This window comes from Aquarana catesbeiana, linkage group LG03 (genome assembly GCF_042186555.1).
Source record: "Aquarana catesbeiana isolate 2022-GZ linkage group LG03, ASM4218655v1, whole genome shotgun sequence".
NCBI lineage: Eukaryota > Metazoa > Chordata > Amphibia > Anura > Ranidae > Aquarana > Aquarana catesbeiana.
In genome coordinates this window covers 601,469,691-601,489,491 of record NC_133326.1, presented here as the reverse complement: position 1 = coordinate 601,489,491, position 19,801 = coordinate 601,469,691, and the positions used below count along the sequence as shown (strand labels likewise).

The 19,801-nt window shown below is 44.1% G+C and overlaps 1 protein-coding gene across 1 annotated transcript in view; it reads left to right on the top strand.

The window, feature by feature from the left end:
- Nucleotides 1-19,801, top strand: part of POLM (DNA polymerase mu) — a 92,207-nt gene that overhangs the window by 16,745 nt on the left and 55,661 nt on the right. Inside the window, 5 exon segments of the mRNA XM_073622083.1 lie at nt 1,414-1,606; nt 3,955-4,059; nt 10,719-10,776; nt 10,779-10,861; nt 10,863-10,889. Of these exon segments, the coding sequence (XP_073478184.1) occupies nt 1,414-1,606; nt 3,955-4,059; nt 10,719-10,776; nt 10,779-10,861; nt 10,863-10,889 (466 nt within the window).

Genomic DNA, 19,801 nt, shown 5'->3' with positions numbered 1-19,801 from the left:
TTTTTTTTCATGCTTTTTGCAAAAATGCAGGACTTTTTTTTAACATGGGTTCCTATGGAACACATTCACATCAATGCATTTTTGTGCCTCTGTGTTTTTGGAAAGGGTCAGGGACTTTTGTAAATGCAAAACTGTACTTTTTTTTTTTTTTTTGGTTCAATAGACTTCAATGGAGAAGCTGCAGAAAAGCATGTATTGTTTTCTTACTGCGTTTTTACCACGATTTTGCTGCGATTTGCATTTTTAAATCTGCCCAACAAATTTTCCAAAAATAAAAAAAACAAGTCAGCAAAATCGCGTTAAAAAAAGCACTGCAGAGATGCTCAAAAGCAATATGCATAGATGTGAATCGAGCCTTAGTGTGGTCAGTTTTTAATAGGAAAGCAAGGGGACTGGCAGGAACAGCAGGGATTTCACACAAAGGAAGCAATACAAAGAGAAGAGGATACTTTCTCATACAAGTACATAGTACAGCAGTCACATATAAGGAATATGAAATGTTGGGTTAACATGCGCTTTAACTCTAAGAGCCGGTTCACACTAGAAGCGGCACGACTTGCAGGTCGCCTCACCGAGGCGACCTGCACACGACTGCCACGGCGACTTGCAAGGCGACTTCTGTATAGAAGTCTATGCAAGTCGCCCCCAAAGTAGTACAGGAACCTTTCTTCTAAGTCGGAGCGACTTGCGTCGCTCCGATTAGAACGGTTCCATTGTACAGAACGGGAGGCGACTTGTCAGGCGGCTAGGTCGCCTGACAAGTCGCCCCCGTGTGAACCGGTTCTAACAATGGATCCCCTGTGTGCATTTGAAAAATGGATCCCCTGTGTGCATTTGAAAAATAGATTGTAGACATTGTGTTTGTATTAGTTTTTATACTTTTTTTTTTTTTTTTTTTTTACAAGTATTTGGCTGGGTTATGGCATTATCATGATATCAGAGGCTCTGGGAGGACTCTGTTTCTGTTGGTGCATGAATGTTTCTTTTAAATGTTTGCACCAGTTGCTATATGTTTATTACGTGCCTTATGAGAGATCCCTGTGTGTTCCTGACATGTTGACAAGCTTGTGAGTGTTGTGAGAACACATATTATACTGTGACCAGTCAGGAGGTCTGGCCAATTCCAGTATGGTGCTATTTGCATTTATGACTTCATACAGGGAGAGACTAGATACAGTATGTCATTAGATGGCTATTATAATAGAATAGATATAGTTAGGTGTTAATCTATATATGGACTGCGTATCCTACAATTTGTTAAGCAAGTATAAGGGCAGATTGCTTTCTTTTTTTATTTATTTTTTTTAATTCTTCAAAATAAGTACATTCCATAATCGCTGAGTAATGATTGAAATGTTACTGTTTTGTTGATTGGTGTAATGTAGCTGTGGGTCCTAATGGTTGGTTTTGCAGTGATGTGGTGACACATGTAGTGTCAGAACAGAATTCTCTCACTGATGTCCTCAGCTGGATAGAGAAGAAGACTGGAAGACAGGTGCAAAGTGCAGAAGGACAGAAGCGTCCACATTTCCTGGACATCAGTTGGTTCACAGAGAGCATGCGCTCAGGAGAGCCTGTGTCAGTGGAAGTCAGACATTGTTTACAGGTAAATACAGCAGTGTTTTCTTTAAGGGCCAGTTCACACCACATGCAGTCCAGTGTGTTTTTTTTTTTTTTTTTCTGCATCAAAAATGCATGGAAAATAGGTCATGTGGTTTTCAATGGCATAGTTCACACCAGTGCATTCCAGTTCCAGTAAAAAAAGTAGAATGATTTTCCTGGACTGTACTGGAATGCTGTGAAACGCACTGGAACACACATTTAAGGTTAAGACAAAAGAGGGGAGGGGAAATGCACTGGACTGCGTCAAAAATGCACCAAAAAAACGCGCATGCAGAAAAGCATCTGAAACGCATCCAGGTTGAGAACTGGCCCTTAAGGTTAAGAAAAAAGCAGGGGGTTGGGGGGGATGCACTTGGCTGCATCATAAACACTTCTAAAACATGCATGCAAAAAAAAACATCTTGAACACATTCGAACTGCGTTTCTATGGTGTGCACTGGCCCTAAAGCCAAACTAAACTCTCCCACTCAACATTACCTATTGTTAATCCTTCTGCTGCTAGCATGAGTAAATAGATAGGAAGGTCAATTATATTTTCATCTTTTAAACTTTTTATTTTTTTTATTTTTATAATTTCATCAGTTGCTTCCTGGCCAAAATGTTGTCATACATCCCAGGAGTCTTCATGACCTTTTTCTTTAATTTCATCTGGAGGAGGGGTTTTCACAGCTAAGCCTATCCTCTTGCCTGCATGCCTGAGCTAGGGGCAGATGGATTCCAGTAAGTAAATACTACATGAATCATCTGCCTTTTCTCAAAAGAGAAGTATGTGAATTTTTTTTTTTTTTAAGAATCATACTTGGTGATTGTAAGGGTTCGTGTGTGTTTTTTTTTTTTTTTTTTTTTTTTTTTTTTATAACAAACATACTTACCTCCCACTGTGCAGCTCGTTTTGCACAGAGTGGCCCCAAACCTAGTCTTCTGGGGTCCCCAGAATACCCCCTAGTCCATAGCCACCGAATGTATGACTCGGCCCCGGCACCTGCGTCATTGGATTTTATTGACAGCAGCAGGAGCCAATGGCTGCGCTGCTATCAATCTATCCAATCAAGAGCGGGGGGGGGGGCGGCAACAGCTCCTGGTCTCTGATTGGGGGCCAACAAGACTCCTGTGACAACCATTCACAGTAATCGCATGGTTGGAACATCCGGTGGAGACATGCGGGGACACACGCAGCCCACAGGTTCTGTTGCAGTTTAATACCTGAACCAACCCGCTCTGTGGTCCCTGCCCCCGCTGTCATTCACTTACACAGCTTAATTTAATCTGGTCTGTGTCTGCCTCCTGTGGTCACCTGCAGGCTTTGCAGTGGATTTAGCACTTCGTCATTTATTGAATAAAATAGTGAATATCACTCTAAGTGTTATTTCAGGAATACAGGAAGGCTGAGACCCCAAGCGGATAGCATCCCCTGAAGAAGCCCAATACATAAGGCGAAATATGTCGGGATTCAAATCTATACCGCTCTACATAGTTTACGGACCACATTTGTGGGTTTAAGCCTATGTCTTTTTAAAATGACTTTTTAGACAATTTTGTAAATACATTTTGAAGATTTTATTATAAAACTGTTTCTTGGTTTGATTTTTGCACCGTTATAGTCCCATCTTACTTCTTAAATCAAAAAAAAAAAAAAAAAAAAAGCCATACTTCTCTTTTAAGTAAAATCCCGAACTGATAAAGTTTGGTATGTTTTAAGTGCTGTGCCCTACTGGTGGAGTAAAACCAAAACCCATTGTCAAGTGAGCTGAAAAAGTACAGCCAATGTGTTATTGAGTGAATTAGGGTCGATTCACACTGGGGCAACACGACTTCAGCGCGCCTTTGTACCGCGGCTTCAGCGCGACTTCAGCGCGACTTCAGCAAATTACAAGGCGACTTGAAGTCGCCTCCATGACAGGCGACTTCGGCTGTGGCCAATCACAGGGCAATCAGCTCTCTGGGAGGGAGGGGGGGAGGGAGGGGTTTTCCCTGCAAAGTCGCTTGACTTTACAGAGAGATCCGACTTGGAGGCGACTTCCATTGATTTCTATGGTACAGGTCGCCTACCAAGTCGGATCAAAGTAGTACAGGGAGTACGCTCTGAAGTCGGAGCGACTTCAGTAGTGTCTATTAAGATGCTAGCGTTCACTCCCATTGAATCTATTTCTGGGGCGACTTGGGGCGACTTGAGGGCGTACAAGTCGGATCCCAAGTCGCCCCAGTGTGAACCGACACTTACAGAAACAGTGTTTTGAACTTGTACACTTAGTACAAAACATCAGTGTTTTAAAATAATCTTGTTGTATAGTTGACCAGTATTAAACATATAGTTTGTTTATCTTCTCCCAGGGTGAAAGAACTTCTTCCTCCAGTGAAAAAGCTGATCATTTAGCTGTACTGCATTATGCCTGCCAACGGCGAACACCCTTGATCCATCATAATCGGCAAATCACAGTATGTATGAGTAATGTCCACAACAAAGGCTATTTTTTTCAGTAATCTGAGAACCCCTATTCGTTACCTACTTGTAATGCAGGAGAAGCATTTTCAAACACACTTACCATGATCTCCTTGCTGTCCCCCACATGGGATTCCAAGGAGTGTAGACTGTTCCCTTGGCTATTAAGTGTTGAGCCCTCCATAGACTTAGCAAATTTCTTTCCTGCAACCACGGGTTGATTTCCCCATCAACAGTGTTGACACAGGAATGTCTCCTGCTGAGCCATTGTGTTCTCCCGGCAAGGTGAGCCCTGCCCACCAGGAGAACACAGTGATAATTGCTAGTGGCTATAAAGGCTGCTAGTGATAACCGCGTGCAAAATCCGGCAGGCTGGATGTACCCAAGTTGACCAATCAGCTTGCCCTTACATGGTTCGAATCTTGGCCGGTTCCTGCTGAACCACTTTGAATATTTGATCATGTTTGAAGGACATTTAAAAGAAAAACAAAAAACAGGATTTTTGTTATGTCATGATTGGTTGATAGTGACGTCAATGCTCAAGCCATGTTCGTTTCAAAGTGAACAGTCTCTATTACCTTAGTAAAGCCAACCCATAGGGGGTTATTTACTAAATCTGGAGAGTGCATAATCTGGTGCAGTTCTGCATAGAAATCGTCTTCTGGGTTGTTAAAGCTTAATTGAAGAAGCTGATTGGCTACCATGCACAGCTGCACCAGATTCTGAGTGCTCCAGCTTTAGTAAATCTCCCCCATAGTGTCAATACTAAGAAGTTTATTGCAGCTATTTTATTTGCGTTGTCATTTTTCATCTGGAGACACATTAAGCAGGGAGACAAAGTTGCACAGCAATCAGCTTCAAGAAGCAGAATCGCCTCTCATTTCAGGAGCTCTTTGAAACCTGGCTGAAGAGAATTACAGAGAATGTTCGTTAGAAAAAGAAGAGTTGAGAAATATTTAGGCTGCCAACCCTGATCTTTTCTAAAAATGCTAGCTGTAAAGCTGATTTAGAGACTCTAATTTGAGTCACTCACTTGGAACAAGTGTGAAGATTTGGAGGTGAGACTTTGCTGGCTGCGTGTTTATACCTTGCCTGTCTCAAAGTAATTAAAAATGGACACCAGGAAATTGATGTTTTCAGAAGGGAGAGGTCAGCTCTGTCAGTCATTATGTTTTTTCCTGAATGGTGAATGTTTAGTTTTTTGCATATAGCTGTGGTTTTGTGAATAGAATTAGAAGTTCCATATTAGGTTTCTCTAGTGCTGTGTAAATAAATTTAAAAAAACAAAAACCAACACACGTTACTAAGTCGCTCACTCTGTCCCCCGCTTGCCTCGAAGACTGAAAACTGAGGGATCAAAGACCGCTCAACTCTCGACCATCAGTTAGCCGGTGACTGTCAGTCACCAGCTCTTGGTTCTACCCCTCCAGCTCTCACTGGAGCGCTGGGCTGTGGAGGGGGACATGTGATACCAGCACCAGTACCTTGGTCTCAGGTGTATTTACCTTTATTTAGGACCGGTTGGGACACTACCCGGCATCCATTAGACACAACCCCCTCCTGTGCCAGCATTGTTGTCCCATGATTCTGTTCTTTTCCCATAGCACAACACCTTCCTTTCTCCAGCACTCATCAGTACTAGTCATCTGAGGCTGTCCGGACTCAAACCATCAGAACAAGATGGACTCTAGGGTGTAACACAGTAGAGTCTGATAGGATAGTACCCAGATTGACCATGATATCTGCACAATGTTCCATCCCTGCCATTAGGGATGAGAATAGTGCAAGTTAGATTTTGGCAACCCTGGAACTGAGTCATCCACCAATCCATACGACTCATAGTCAACTCGGATACTACCCCCACCTGTCTGCCTTTGCAGAGTGGAAAACCTGTCTGCCTTTGCAGAGTGGAAATTGTTGCACTGAGAGAGAGTGTCAGTCACTTCTCCGAGGTCCTGGATGCTGGACAGAGCAAGTTGATTTCCTAATCCCTTCCCTGGTATGTAGCACAAGACCTCCCAATGTGGTCCTGAGTATCTGCAACTCCGTGTTTTAAGGTACCCGGTGCCCCACTTCCAGCTCCAAAGGCAGTCTCCATTAAGCCTCTCTTTATCCTAAGTATGGGAAATAGTCTGAATACCCGGATTGAAAACCACCTGCCAACAGGTACACTTGATTCTTTACAGAGGCTGCACCCCTTTTCCCTCATTTATCAATTCAGTAATCAGACAAGGCTATCCTTCACCCATACAAAATAAACGGCCTACACTCTTCAGACAGGACTCGCATGGATGACAGGGGCATATTGCAACACTGGGGCGCTTGTCTTCCTGGCATGCAAGACACATAACTAGTTAAGGTACACAAGGAGTCTAGGACAGGAAGGACCCCTATGGGTATTAACTGAGGAGAATACAGCATGCCCACACATATAACCAAAGTGAGGGCCCTTGGAACAGCCAAGAGCTGTCTTGTCCAGACTCGCCCAAAACTATACAACATGAGGCCAGACCTATACACTCCCACCTTGTATGCAATCAGGCAGGTCCTCGCACTACACATCTGAAGGTAAATCTAAAGGGAATTAAACAACAAAAATTGCATAATGTGTATCCAGCTCTAGGAACTGCTGCTACCAGACACAACTGGCCAACAGGCAAAAAAAATCTCTTGCCGCACTGAGGCACTGGGATCACACTTAACAGTAGGGGGTACAATTTGAGCTGACCGGTGTGCCTTGAAACACACAGATATTAGTGACCGATACGCCAAAGACACATTAGACAATTGGTAACAAATAGCCACGTAAAAAAGAGACAAACAGGAAACTCTAGAAGCAAATAGAGTTGCATGGTGACACTGGGCAGGAAACAGGTTTGAAATACACTTGGGGACACACAGACTGCTAGGCACATTAACATACCTTAGCCTGAGGCATGGCTGGGCGTGTAACTAATTACAATAACAGCAGGGGGGTTAGGCAGTCTTAAACACAAGTCTACACAAAAGTAACATCAGACCTTTACCCTTCATAGCCTTGGAACTGCAAGTATTGGCATAGCCACTGATCTTTGGGAATAGGAAACAGATATGTAACGGATCTATGACAGATCCAATGCAAACTCTGGATAATACCAAAACACTCTTACCACTAAATGCAGTACCACTGACAGAGATTTATAACACTTCTTAGCCTAATATATGAGTTAGAGTGACAATTATCCTGCAGTCTTACTCAACTTTTCATTAAAAAACTAAGTGACAACTGGAGATGCGGACTTCAGATAGTTGGTTCTGCTAATCAGTGGAGCAAAGAAACTCGTTCACACCAGAGCATCATACAGGTCAGATCAGGACATACAACACACACTAAGTAGTCCAAAACACAGCTGAATGGACTGACAAATAGAAGCACCAACTAGATAATGGTTATGAAAACCTAAAACATTCACATGTGAAACCCGACAAACCAGGAAAAGAGAAAAACTATTTTGTATAAAGTTGTGTGTGGAGGCTGTGATTTCCTTTTGTTCTGAAAGCCATGAAACCCAATTATCGAATCTGAGGGCTAAAACGTCAAAGTTTTTAGTAATGAACATTCAATTTTTCCTCCTAGAAAAAAATAAAACAATGGTTATATACCTGTAACAGGACATTAGCATATGAAACCCAAATATACATTACATTCCATAAAGAAAGTCTTTCTTATTTGTTTTGGAACAGTGCACTTTTTTAAAATGCCAAAAATTGTTGAGCTCAATTTTAATTACTACCACATGGATTTTTGTTTTATGGTATACCATTAATTTCTCTTCTCTCCCCCCCCCCCCCCCCCCCGAAAAAATGTATTCACCATGGTGAGAAAAATAATTAGTAACTCGTAATAAACCTTTTAGCGGTACTATTTATCTACAAATCTTAATGCCTCACCACAAACCTCTCCAGAACTGTCTCTCTGGAAAACAAACACATTTTAGTAAATACACATTTCAATTCACTATTACAGATCTTTATCTTGGCTCAGGTAATTTGCATGTCAATACAGTTTGCTTTACACTCTCACCGACCTGGTCAGAAAGATGGGGGGTCATTTGGGTGGTTTCTCAGCAGTTGAGACAGCAGACCTCAGAGTTAGATGACACAACATATATTCCTTATTCCGTACACACACTTACACAATTAGCTAGGTTAAAGACGAACTGTAGATATCACACATATCAGCATGCATTCTATAATAACCTGTACTTCTTCTTAAACCCATAACATCGGTTTTGTAAGGTTTAAATTCTTCAGAGATCCATCCCATTTCATTAACCCCTTCTCACCCTGTATGGATGCATTCGCAGGATTTTTGAATGGCCATCATGACCTAGGTAGTCCATACTTCTTACACCTAGGCCACATGCCGTGAAGTGTACAGAGTACATTTCAAATCGCATCTTGTGGTCCTATATGGATTATGTTTACCGACTTTTTCAATGGGACTGGATAGACAGAATTTAGATATATGACCAAATACCCCACATAAGTGACATTTTATCTTATCTAAAGTGGTACAGCATCTCTTAACAAACGGTGTTGTTTTCGACAACTGACTGAGAATGTTCGATGGATACAAGTAGGATTAGTAGCTGGCTGTTTACAAGATATGGGGCAATTTTTTAAAGAACTCTTACCTTCCAGGGATTTATTCTTGTTGGTACATACCTTAGGTGTGGAGGATGTCCCCCGAGTTCAGACTACCCAAATCCGTTGCTTTGTTATCCACTCTATTTGAGAACTGAGCAAACTACTCCTGCCAGCTGACAGATAATGGTTTCACTTCAATTTTTGCATCCTTCAGTCTATTTCCAACTGATGAACATCCTCCTGTAATCTTTTGTTTTCTAGTACTAATTGCTGGTGGATAGCCTCAGAATTTGACATAGACGCTCTAAAGTACTGATGTTATCTTTGGTTATTTCTAGCGCTTCTTTTAGGGATGTGTTTTGCGCTTTCAAATGTTCATACTGTTTCTCTAACTATCTGGCCGCAAAGATTAGCAGCGTTTTTTCCCCATGCGCTTACTACAGCTTCTCCAGTGAAATTTAATTTCACATCCTCTCCTGTCAGCGGGACAGAAAGTGTCCCTTCTGCCTGGAGACTTTCCTCCCTTTACCACTGAGCCTCTTCTCTGAGATTTGTTGTTTACAAGTTAAAAACAGGTTTTTTTGCTAGAAAATTACTTAGAACCCCTAAACATTATACATTTGTTTTTTTAAACACCCTAGAGAATAAAATGGCGGTTGTTGCAATACTTTCTGTCACACCGTATTTGCACAGCGGTCTTACAAGCGCACATTTTTTTTAATTAAAAAATAAAACAACAGTAAAGTTAGCCCTTTTTTTTTTTTTTTTTTTATATTGTGAAAGATAATGTTATGCCGAGTAAATTAATACCCAACATGTCACGCTTCAAAATTGCGCCGCTCGTGGAATGGCACAAACTTTACCTTAAAAATCTCCATTGGCGACGTTTAAAAAAATTCTACAGGTTGCATGTTTTGAGTACAGAGGAGGGCTAGAATTAATTCTCTCACTCTACCAATCACGGCGATACCTCACATGTGTGGTTTGATCACCATTTTTATATGCGTTTTCATGTCCCACCAATCACACAAATGGACTGTTTTCATTGGTTCAGAGTTGCATCAAATTCTGATTGGCTGTACCTGAAGACTAGTTGGCCATCATGCTCCTCACATAAGCATTTAGACTCTCTTTGGTGCCTCTCTGTCTACCATGTTTATGGTTGTTAGTTAAGCAACCCTCTTTGATCCTAGCATACCGGATCCACAAAGTCTGATATGGCTATCTCTATGAACTTGGTTATCAAAACAGCTTTTTAGAAACTGGAAAAAAGTCTTGTGAGCCGGGCCCATATTTCATCATAGTATCATACATTATATTATGTACATCATCTTCCTGTAAAATATCTCTATATATAGATGTGTGTGTGTGTGTATATATATATATATATATATATATATATATATATATATATATATATATATATATATAGAGAGAGAGAGAGAGAGAGAGAGAGAGAGAGAGAGAGAGAGAGAGAGAGAGAGAGAGAGGACGAGAGAGAGAGAGAGAGAGAGAGAGAGAGAGAGAGAGAGAGAGAGAGAGAGAGAGAGAGAGAGAGAGAGAGAGAGAGAGAGAGAGAGAGAGAGAGAGATATCTCCAACGGGGCATGGTAATTTGATTAGAAGTCCTCACATTGGTTCCCATTGAAGCCCCTTGATATAATATGAAGCTCAATATTTCCTGCTGCATTTTTCTGCAATATACCGCAGCTCACATGAACTCGCCGTCAGTCAATGCAACGCAACTCTGCTGCAGTGTATATGAAAGAATACAGTAAATGTTACATGTGACATTTCAAAAAAGTAATGGGGCCATGCGTTGTAACAACTCGAGGCATTGCCCCTCATTGCTGCTGCACATTTGACTCCAGCCGCATGCTAAAACAAATCATTTTTTGGTTTTACATACATTTTAATGAAGACATTTATTGCTCCTTTTAACATAACTATGGTGTTCTCACGTAGTTTAGGAACAAAAGTTTTTTATTTATAGCTTTAACCTTTTTTTTTTTTTTCACAATTTTAAGGATGCCCTGGAGATCTTGGCACGAGCAGCTTTTTTTCAAGGTTCCGAGGTTCGATATCTTGGTTCACCAGAGCAGCATCCACACTGAAGTCCCTGCCTTACAAACTACAATCTGTACACGAAGCTGAGGATCTGCCATGGTGGTGGGGGGCACTGCAAGTCCGTCATCCAGGTATCTGTTGATCATTAAGATGTTGGCAATTAAGAAATTACTGAGATGATTGGAGAAAACTGGAAAAAAATGTGGAGCTGTTCCCCTTAAAAATCAGAAACCACGTGTCCTGTACCAGGTTGACTAGAATTTGGTTACTTTTGCCAACATGGCGATTACTTATTATTGCTATTCCACCATTTATAAATCTCCCTTGTTGAAACCTATTCTGTCTCTTAGCTTGTGTAAGTTGTGTTCTATGAGATGATGATTTGGTCTTGCAAGTGTAGCGCTAGATGTTACATATATAAGCACTGGAAATGACCATTGCTGTGTCAGAAGGTCACCAATGTAAAAAGCAGTAAAATGCCTGTATTCTGCCCAAAAAGAAGCTCATGTACTTTTTTGAGCTTTAGGCGTTTTGCTTCAGGTGCCAAAACGCTCAGATGTGAACAGGTGCCATTGAAATTGATGGTATTTTGCTTGTTGGGCAATTTGTGGCATTACGAGCTGAAACACTCAGGTGTGAATGCAGACTAAAAGTAAAAACCATCCAATTGCGCCCAATGGGTGCTCCAAACAGCACAGCAGACGTTCTCTCTATTCAGATGCTGTAGCTGTCATTGAATTGAGTGACTGCTCTGACTCATTCACCTATAAGTCACGTACTTGGCCTATTTGACAGCTAGGGCATGCTGATTTGAAAACTTAAGCAATACTGATAAAATTAAACTAATCTAATTACCAGGAAAGAAAGGCCTATCGTGAAAGCTGTAGTGTTCCCTATAGTGTTGATGGTCAGTGAAGAAATGCCCCCAATACTTGATGGTCATTTTGAAAAGGGCTTCCTTACTAGGGGTTAGTGAGAAAATGTTCCATACATTGGTGGTCATTGCAGAAGAATACTCCTTACATTGGAAGTCGGTAAGAAGAATGCACCTTTTTACAGATGGTTAAAAAGGCCATTGGTATGAAAAATTGCTGATTGCTCAACAAACCTCTACATATCTCCTGGAGAAGCCTAGAGTTTCACAGACTGGTTGAGGAAAGGCTGGCCTGGGCAGTGTGATCTTGTTTATGAGGAAAAGTAAAGCATCGCTATACTTTCTTTCTCGAACATCACGGGACACAGAGCTCAGTAATAACTGATGGGTTATATAGGTCTCACTAGGTGATTGGACACTGGCACACACTACCAGGAAGTTCACCCCCCTATAATAATACCCTCCCCTTGCAGGGATACCTCAGTTTTTTAACGCTGGTGTCTTAGGTGATGGACGTGTAAAGATGTCCCTGTGCTGAGCTCCAAAGGGATTATCCTATATCCTATACTGGGACAAGCCAGGCGAACCGGATCCATTTCAAAGTGTCTTTTCTAGGCCGAACTGGATGGTACCCGGGCCTCGTGTCCGAAGAAACAAGGTTTTACATGCAACGCTTCTCTTTTTAGAGAGCTGGACCCCGCATATCAGAAAATGGTTTTCTATCCTTATTTCTGGCCGGGTGCTTTACTGGCCAGAACTGTGGATCCCCCTATTCGTAGGGGGCCCCAGTCTCTGAAGGTTTTTTCAAACGGAGCCCACCGTGAGAGGTGAAGATTGGGTCTGTATAACAGAACCCTGCGGCTGGATAAGGTAAGGGAGATTCCACAGAATTTTTTAATTCTAGTAGGTTTTCTCCTTTAAGGTAAATGCATGCTATGCCTATTGTCGCCACCAGGGGCTGCCAAGAGCACATACCTTCTCATGCTGATGTCGGTCTGTGTTTCCACGCTGCACAAGCTCCTCCGGCCGGCTCAGGTAGGATGGGATGTGGGCTCTCCTTAGGGATATCTCCCCCCCCCCCCCAGACTAGGGGGAGGCCGCAGGTGGTCTGTGAGGCGGTTATACATCGCCGCCATTTTGCCACGTGCAGGCCCCATCACTACCGGCCTCTCTCTTTCCTCCCCCTCCCCCAGCCCTCCCTCCATGCTGATTCCGGAGGGTCGGCCTACGCTGGAAGCGTGCGGTTTTCGAAAACGAAGGGGGGTGGAGGGGGGGCGTCAGCACAGCGTCCAGCGTGCTCAGACTCCCACAGATGCCGGCTGTAGGCTATTTAGGCACAGATTACAGGTGCATTAAGCCTTTGGAGGGACACAGAGCTGACGGTCGCATGTAAGGGGGGACACAGGCATTCTCCTAGGCAGCATTTACTAAGGTAACGCCAGACTGGGCATTTGGTAACAGGGCTTTTAGCCGGACTACATCGCTCAGCAGTCAGTGTTTATTTTGTGATACCTCCACCTTGTTGCTTTGCACTATGGGTAGAAGAGGTTCAAATACCCCAAGAACCAGAGACTCTAGGGGATCTCATTCAGGTTCTGAGGACCCCCTTTCTGCAGCATCCTCCCCCCCTGAGGGGCCAGGGACGGCTAGCCAGGGAGAGCCACTGGGGTCAGGGGCTACACCTGCTTTTGGCACTTCAGCCCCTGTATACATTACACAGGAGGTTTTTTCCGCAACCATTAATGGTTTAGAGGAAAGATTAATGGCCGTGATTACATCTTCACTCAGTGGAAGAAAACGCACTAGGCCTTCTTCTGTTCCCCAAGACCCTCAGGCAGAGGAGCTCTGGGATAAAGGAGAGGAATCCCTTTCAGAGGATCAGGATGGGAGGGATGATTCCTCTTTGGAGGAATCAGGTGGAGAGGGACCCTCTTCAGCTTCCCAGGAGGAGAAAGTCTTAGTGCAGATCCTTACTGGGTTGGTCCGCTCCACATTTAAGTTGCCCGTATCTGAATCAGTTAAAGAACCCTCTTCTTCTTTAGGGTCACTGAAACCTCCTCAAACAGCACATGCTTTTCCTGTTCATAATTTACTTGAAAAGCTCCTTTATTCTGAGTGGGATCACCCAGATAAGTGTTTTTTTCCGCCGAAAAAGTTTTCAACACTTTATCTTATGGAAGAAAAGTTTGTTAAAATGTGGGGAATACCGGCCATTGATGCTGCCATTTCCTCCATAAATAATAGTCTGACTTGTCCTGTAGACAATGCTCAGATGCTCAGGGATCCGGTGGATAAAAAGATGGAATCCCTATTGAAGGATGTTTCAGTGGCTCAGTGGCTCAACCTGCAGTAGCAGCGATTGGAGTCTGTCAATACTTAAGAGACCATGTTAAGCAGGTCATCAAAGTTTTACCTGAACAGCAGGCCCAGGGATTGGCTAACCTTCCAGTGGCCTTATGTTATGTTATGTTGTTGACGCCATCAGAGATTCTATCATGCAAACCTCTCGTCTTTCACTGGGGTTGGTGCATATACGTAGAATCCTATGGTTGAAAAATTGGTCAGCCGAAGCACCATGTAAGAAGCTGCTGGCTGGGTTTCCATTTTGTGGTGCAAGGTTGTTTGGAGAAGACTTGGATAACTATATCAAGAGAATCTCTTGTGGGAAAAGCACTCTCTTACCTGTTAAGAAGAAGAGTAAGCGTCCCTCTTTCAAACGGACTCTTTCCCCAGGGCCAGGGGCTTCAGCCTCCAGGCAGTCTCGACGGCCTCCTCCGTCTGGGTCATGAAACAAGAGTCCACCCCAGGGACAAAATAAGTCCTGGGGGAAGAAGCCTACTAGGCAAAACACTAAGACCTCTTTATGAAGGGGCGCCCCCGCTCTCTCGAGTGGGGGGAAGACTGCGACAGTTCTCAAGGCTCTGGCAGGAGGACTTCCAGGACAGATGGGTAATCTCCACGGTAACCTTAGGGTACAAGCTGGAGTTTCAAGAATTTCCCTCTCCTCGTTTCCTCAGATCAAGTGTCCCCAGACATCCAGAGAAAAAGCAGTCGCTCCTTCTAGCGTTAGAGCGACTTTTGTCGCAGGAGGTCATTATGGTGGTTCCCGCAAAGGATCAAGGACTGGGCTTCTATTCCAACCTTTTTACGGTCCAAAAACCAAATGGGGATGTCAGACCCATTCTGGATTTAAGGGATCTGAACCGATTCCTAAGGATTCAGTCCTTCTGCATGGAATCAATTCAGACAGTAGTCTCTACCCTGCAGGGAGGAGAATTTCTGGCATCGATAGACATCAGAAATGCATATCTGCATGTGCCCATTTTTCCTGCTCATCAGAAGTTTCTACGCTTCGAGATAGGAGGGCGCCATTTCCAGTTTGTGGCTTTGCCTTTTGGGATAGCCACTGCACCTCGAGTGTTCACAAAGGTCTTGGCTCCTCCACTGGCCAGATTAAGGGCTCAGGGTATAGCTGTCATAGCATACCTAGACGACTTGCTCTTGATAGACCGGTCGGTAGCCTCCTTGAACGGGAGCTTGAGGACCACAGTCAAGTATCTGGAACACCTAGGTTGGATCCTCAACCTAGAAAAATCTTTCCTAAAGCCAGTAAGAAGACTGGAGTATTTGGGTCTGATCATAGATACAAGCCAGGAGAAAATATTTCTACCTCGGGCAAAGATCACTGCTTTAAGGGAGCTGATTCTGGCAGTCAGGACCAAGAAGGGTCCTTCTGTCCGCCTTTGTATGAGGCTGCTAGGAAAGATGGTATCTTCATTCGAAGCAGTTCCCTATGCTCAGTTTCATTCAAGACTGCTGCAACACAGTATTCTGTCGGCCTGGAACAAGAAGGTTCAGGCATTAGACTTTCCGATGCACCTGTCTCATGCGGCGTGTCAGAGCCTCAATTGGTGGCTCGTACCTGAAAACCTGCAGAAGGGGAAATCCTTTCTACCGGTTACCTGGACGGTGGTAACAACAGATGCCAGTCTGTCAGGTTGGGGAGCAGTTCTGGAACAGTCTGTGGTTCAGGGGGTATGGTCCAAAACCGAGAGGACCTTACCCATCAACATTCTGGAGATCTGTGCGGTATATCTAGCCCTAAATGCCTGGACTATCAGGCTACAGGGTTACCCGGTCAGGATCCAGTCCGACAATGCCACAGCAGTGGCTTATGTCAATCATCAGGGAGGCACCAGGAGCCGAGCTGCTCGAAAAGAAGTGAACCAGATCTTAGTCTGGGCAGAGAAGCATGTGCCATGCATATCGGTAGTTTTCATTCCAGGGATAGAGAACTGGCGGGCGGACTATTTTAAGTCGCCAGCAGTTACTTCCAGAGGAATGGTCTCTGCATCCCGACGTCTTTTGGGCCATACGCCAAAGATGGGGGGTTCCAGATGTAGATCTCTTTGCATCCCGATTCAACAAAAAGATTTGTGGCAAGGACGAAAGATCCTCTTGCATGCGGGACGGATGCGTTGGTGATTCCGTGGCATCGGTTCTCACTGATTTATGCATTCTCGCCTATTCTGCAACTGCCACGACTCCTTCGCAGGATCAGGCAGGAAAGGAAGTCAATACTTCTGGTGGCCCCCGCTTGGCCCAGAAGGACGTGGTATGCGGAGATAGTAAGGATGACGGTGGGTTCCCCGTGGACATTACCGGTACGCCCAGACCTGTTATCTCAAGGTCCAGTGTTCCATCCTACCTTACAAACGCTAAATTTGACAGTCTGGCTATTGAGACCCACGTTCTGAAGAGTCGTGGGCTTTCAGGTCCTGTGATATCTACCTTGATCAATGCAAGGAAGCCAGATTCCAGAATGATTTATCATAGAGTCTGGAAAGCTTATGTATCCTGGTGTAAATCCAGGAGTTGGCATCCCAGAAAATATGTGATGGGTAGAATTCTTGATTTTCTACAATTGGGATTAGAGATGAAGCTGGCCTTGAGTACCATCAAGGGCCAGGTCTCGGCCTTATCAGTATTATTTCAATGGCCACTTGCTTCGCATTCTTTGGTCCGAAACTTTATGCAAGGGGTGACGCGTCTTAATCCTCCGGTTAAGGCGCCCCTAAACCCCTGGGACTTGAACTTGGTTCTGTCTGTGTTACAGAAAAAGCCTTTTGAACCAATACGTCAGATTCCTTTGGTCTTGTTGACAAGGAAGTTAATTTTTCTGGTAGCCATTTCTTCTGCTAGAAGAGTATCAGAATTGGCAGCCCTTTCCTGTAAAGAGCCTTATTTTGATTGTACACAAAGATAGAGTGGTACTGCGCCCTCATCCTAGTTTTTTACCGAAGGTGGTTTCAGATTTACATCTAAACCAAGACCTTGTTCTGCCTTCCTTTTTTCCAGATCCCTGTTCTCTGGAAGAAAGATCACTACATTCTTTGGATGTAGTAAGAACAGTCAAGGCCTATCTGGAGGCAACTACTCAGATACGCAAAACGGATGTTTTGTTCATGCTGCCAGAGGGTCCCACTAGAGGACAAGCAGCGTCAAAAGCTACCATTTCTAAATGGATTCGACAGTCGATTATTCAAGCTTTACGGTTTGAAACAGAGAAGATTCCTCCGTTTCAGATCAGGGCACATTCCACAAGGGCTATTGGTGCTTCTTGGGCAGTGCATCACCGGGCCTCTATGGCTCAAATCTGAAAGGCCGCAACCTGGTCTTCAGTCCATACATTCACCAGATTTCCTTTAGGTGGATGTGAGAAGGCATGAGGATATCACCTTTGGGCGTAGTGTGCTGCAGGCAGTGGTACAGGTTTCTCAGGTCTGATTGCACCCTACTTGGTTGTGGTCCCCCCCCCCCTCAGATAGCATTGCTCTGGGACATCCCATCAGTAATTACTGTGGCTCTGTGTCCCATGATGTTCGAGAAAGAAAATAGGATTTTTTAAAACGGCTTACCTGTAAAATCCTTTTCTTTCGATGGACATCACGGGACACAGAGGTCCCGCCCCTCTTCTAATACACTATATTGCTTGGCTACAAAACTGAGGTATCCCTGCAAGTGGAGGGATTATATAGGGGGTTGAACTTCCTGGTTAGGGTGTGCCAATCACCAGTGATACCTATATAACCCATCAGTAATTACTGTGGCTCTGTGTCCCGTGATGTCCATCGAAAGAAAAGGATTTTACAGGTAAGCTGTTTTAAAAAATCCTATTTTTCAATGGCAGGTGCCTTTACTCAGCCTGCAGTCGCTGCAATAAGCGTCTGTCAATCCCTAAAGGACCAATTTAAACAGGCCCTTAGAGAGCTTCCTGCACAACAAGCTTGGGATTTGGCTGAACTACCAAAAGCATTATGCTTTGCCATAGATGCCATTAAAGATTATTTTCACCAGGCGTTCTGCCTTACACTTATGCTTGTGAATATGCTTAGAATCCTGTGGTTAAAAAATTGGTCAGCTGAAGCACCATGTAAAAACCTCCTACCTGGGTTCCCTTTTCATGGGGAGCGACTGTTTGGAGAAGACTTGGACAAATATATCCAAACAATTTCTAGTGGGAAAAGTCCTTTTGGCAATCAAAAGAAAGTATAAACCCTCTTCATTTAAACGGGCTCTTTCCCCGGCGCCAGGGGCTTCCGCCTCTAGACAGTGGCTACGGCCTCCGCCGCTAGACTCTAGAGGAAAACCTCAAGGTCAGACCTAGGTTAAAAAAAAGTCCTGGGTTCGGAAACCTGCAAAGCTGAATCCTAAAGCCTCATCATGAAGAGGCGACCTCACCCACCAAGGTGGGGGTAAGACTTCTGCAGTTTTCAGAAGTCTAGAAAGAGGAAATTCAGGACAGATGGGTCATCTCCACGGTAACGCTGGGGTACAGGCTGTAATTTCAGGACTTTCTACCGTCTCGCTTTCTGAGGTCAAGCGTTCCCAAAGATCCAGAGAAGACAATCTGTTTCAGGCACTAGATTGATTCATATCTCAAGGGGTGATCATACAGATCCCCACAAAAGAGCAAGGTCTGGGGTTTTATTCAAATCTTTTCATAGTACCAAAACCAAATGGAGACGTCAGACCCATTCTTGATCTAAGAAATCTAAATCAGTTCCTGAAGATCTGCTACTTTCGCATGGAGACGATCAGGTCAGTAGTTTCTATCCTTCTAGGAGGAGAACTTCTGGCATCAATCGACATCAGGGATGCATATCTGCATGTCCCTATGTTTCCCGCTCATCAAAAATCTCTGCGGTTCGAGTTGGAACAGCAGCGTTTCCAGTTTGTAGCTCTGCCCTTCGGGCTAGCCAAAGCACCCCGGGTGTTCACCAAAGTGCTGGCCCCACCTCTAGCCAGGTTAAGGGCACAGGGCATAACAGTCGTAGCGTACCTAGATGATCTATTGCTAATAGATCTGTCGGTGGCTCGTTTGAAGCAAAGCTTACGCACTACAACCAATTATCTGGAAAGTTTTTGGGTTGGATTCTCAACCTAGAGAAATCTTCCTTAATACCGTTAAAGAGGCTGGAGTACTTGGGTCTGATCATAGACACAGCCCAGGAAAGGGTGTTCTTGCCTCGGGCAAAGATCAACTCCATAAGAGAGCTGGTGCGGATGGTCAGGTCAAATGGCGATCCCTCCATTCGCCTTTGCAGGAGGTTGCTAGGAACCATGGTGGCTTCATTCAAAGCAGTTCCCTATGCCCAATTTCATTCAAGACTGTTGCAAAACAGTATCCTGTCTGCTTGGAACAAAACAATTCAAGCTTTAGACTTGCCGATGCAGCTGCCCCCAAGAGTGTCCCAAAGCCTCACTTCGTGGTTACTAACCCAGAATCTGCTGAAAGGTAAATCCTTCAGACCAGTCATCTGGAAAGTGGTAACAATGGATGCCAGCCTTTCAGGCTGGGGTGCAGTACTAGACCAGGGACAAGAACCAAAATAACCTTGCCCATCAATATCCTAGAGATTCGGGCAGTGCATCTGGCTCTAAAGGCCTGGACTTTCAGGTTACGGGATTGTCCTGTCAGGGTTCAATCCGACAATACCACAGCTGTGGCCTATATCAATCACCAAGGGGGCACCCAAAGTCTCTCAGCGCAGAGAGAGGTGGACCATATTCTTTCTTGGGCAGAAAGGAATGTTCCGTGCCTATTGGCAGTCTTCATTCCGGGAGTAGAGAATTGGCAGGCGGACTACTTGAGTTGCCAGCAGTTAT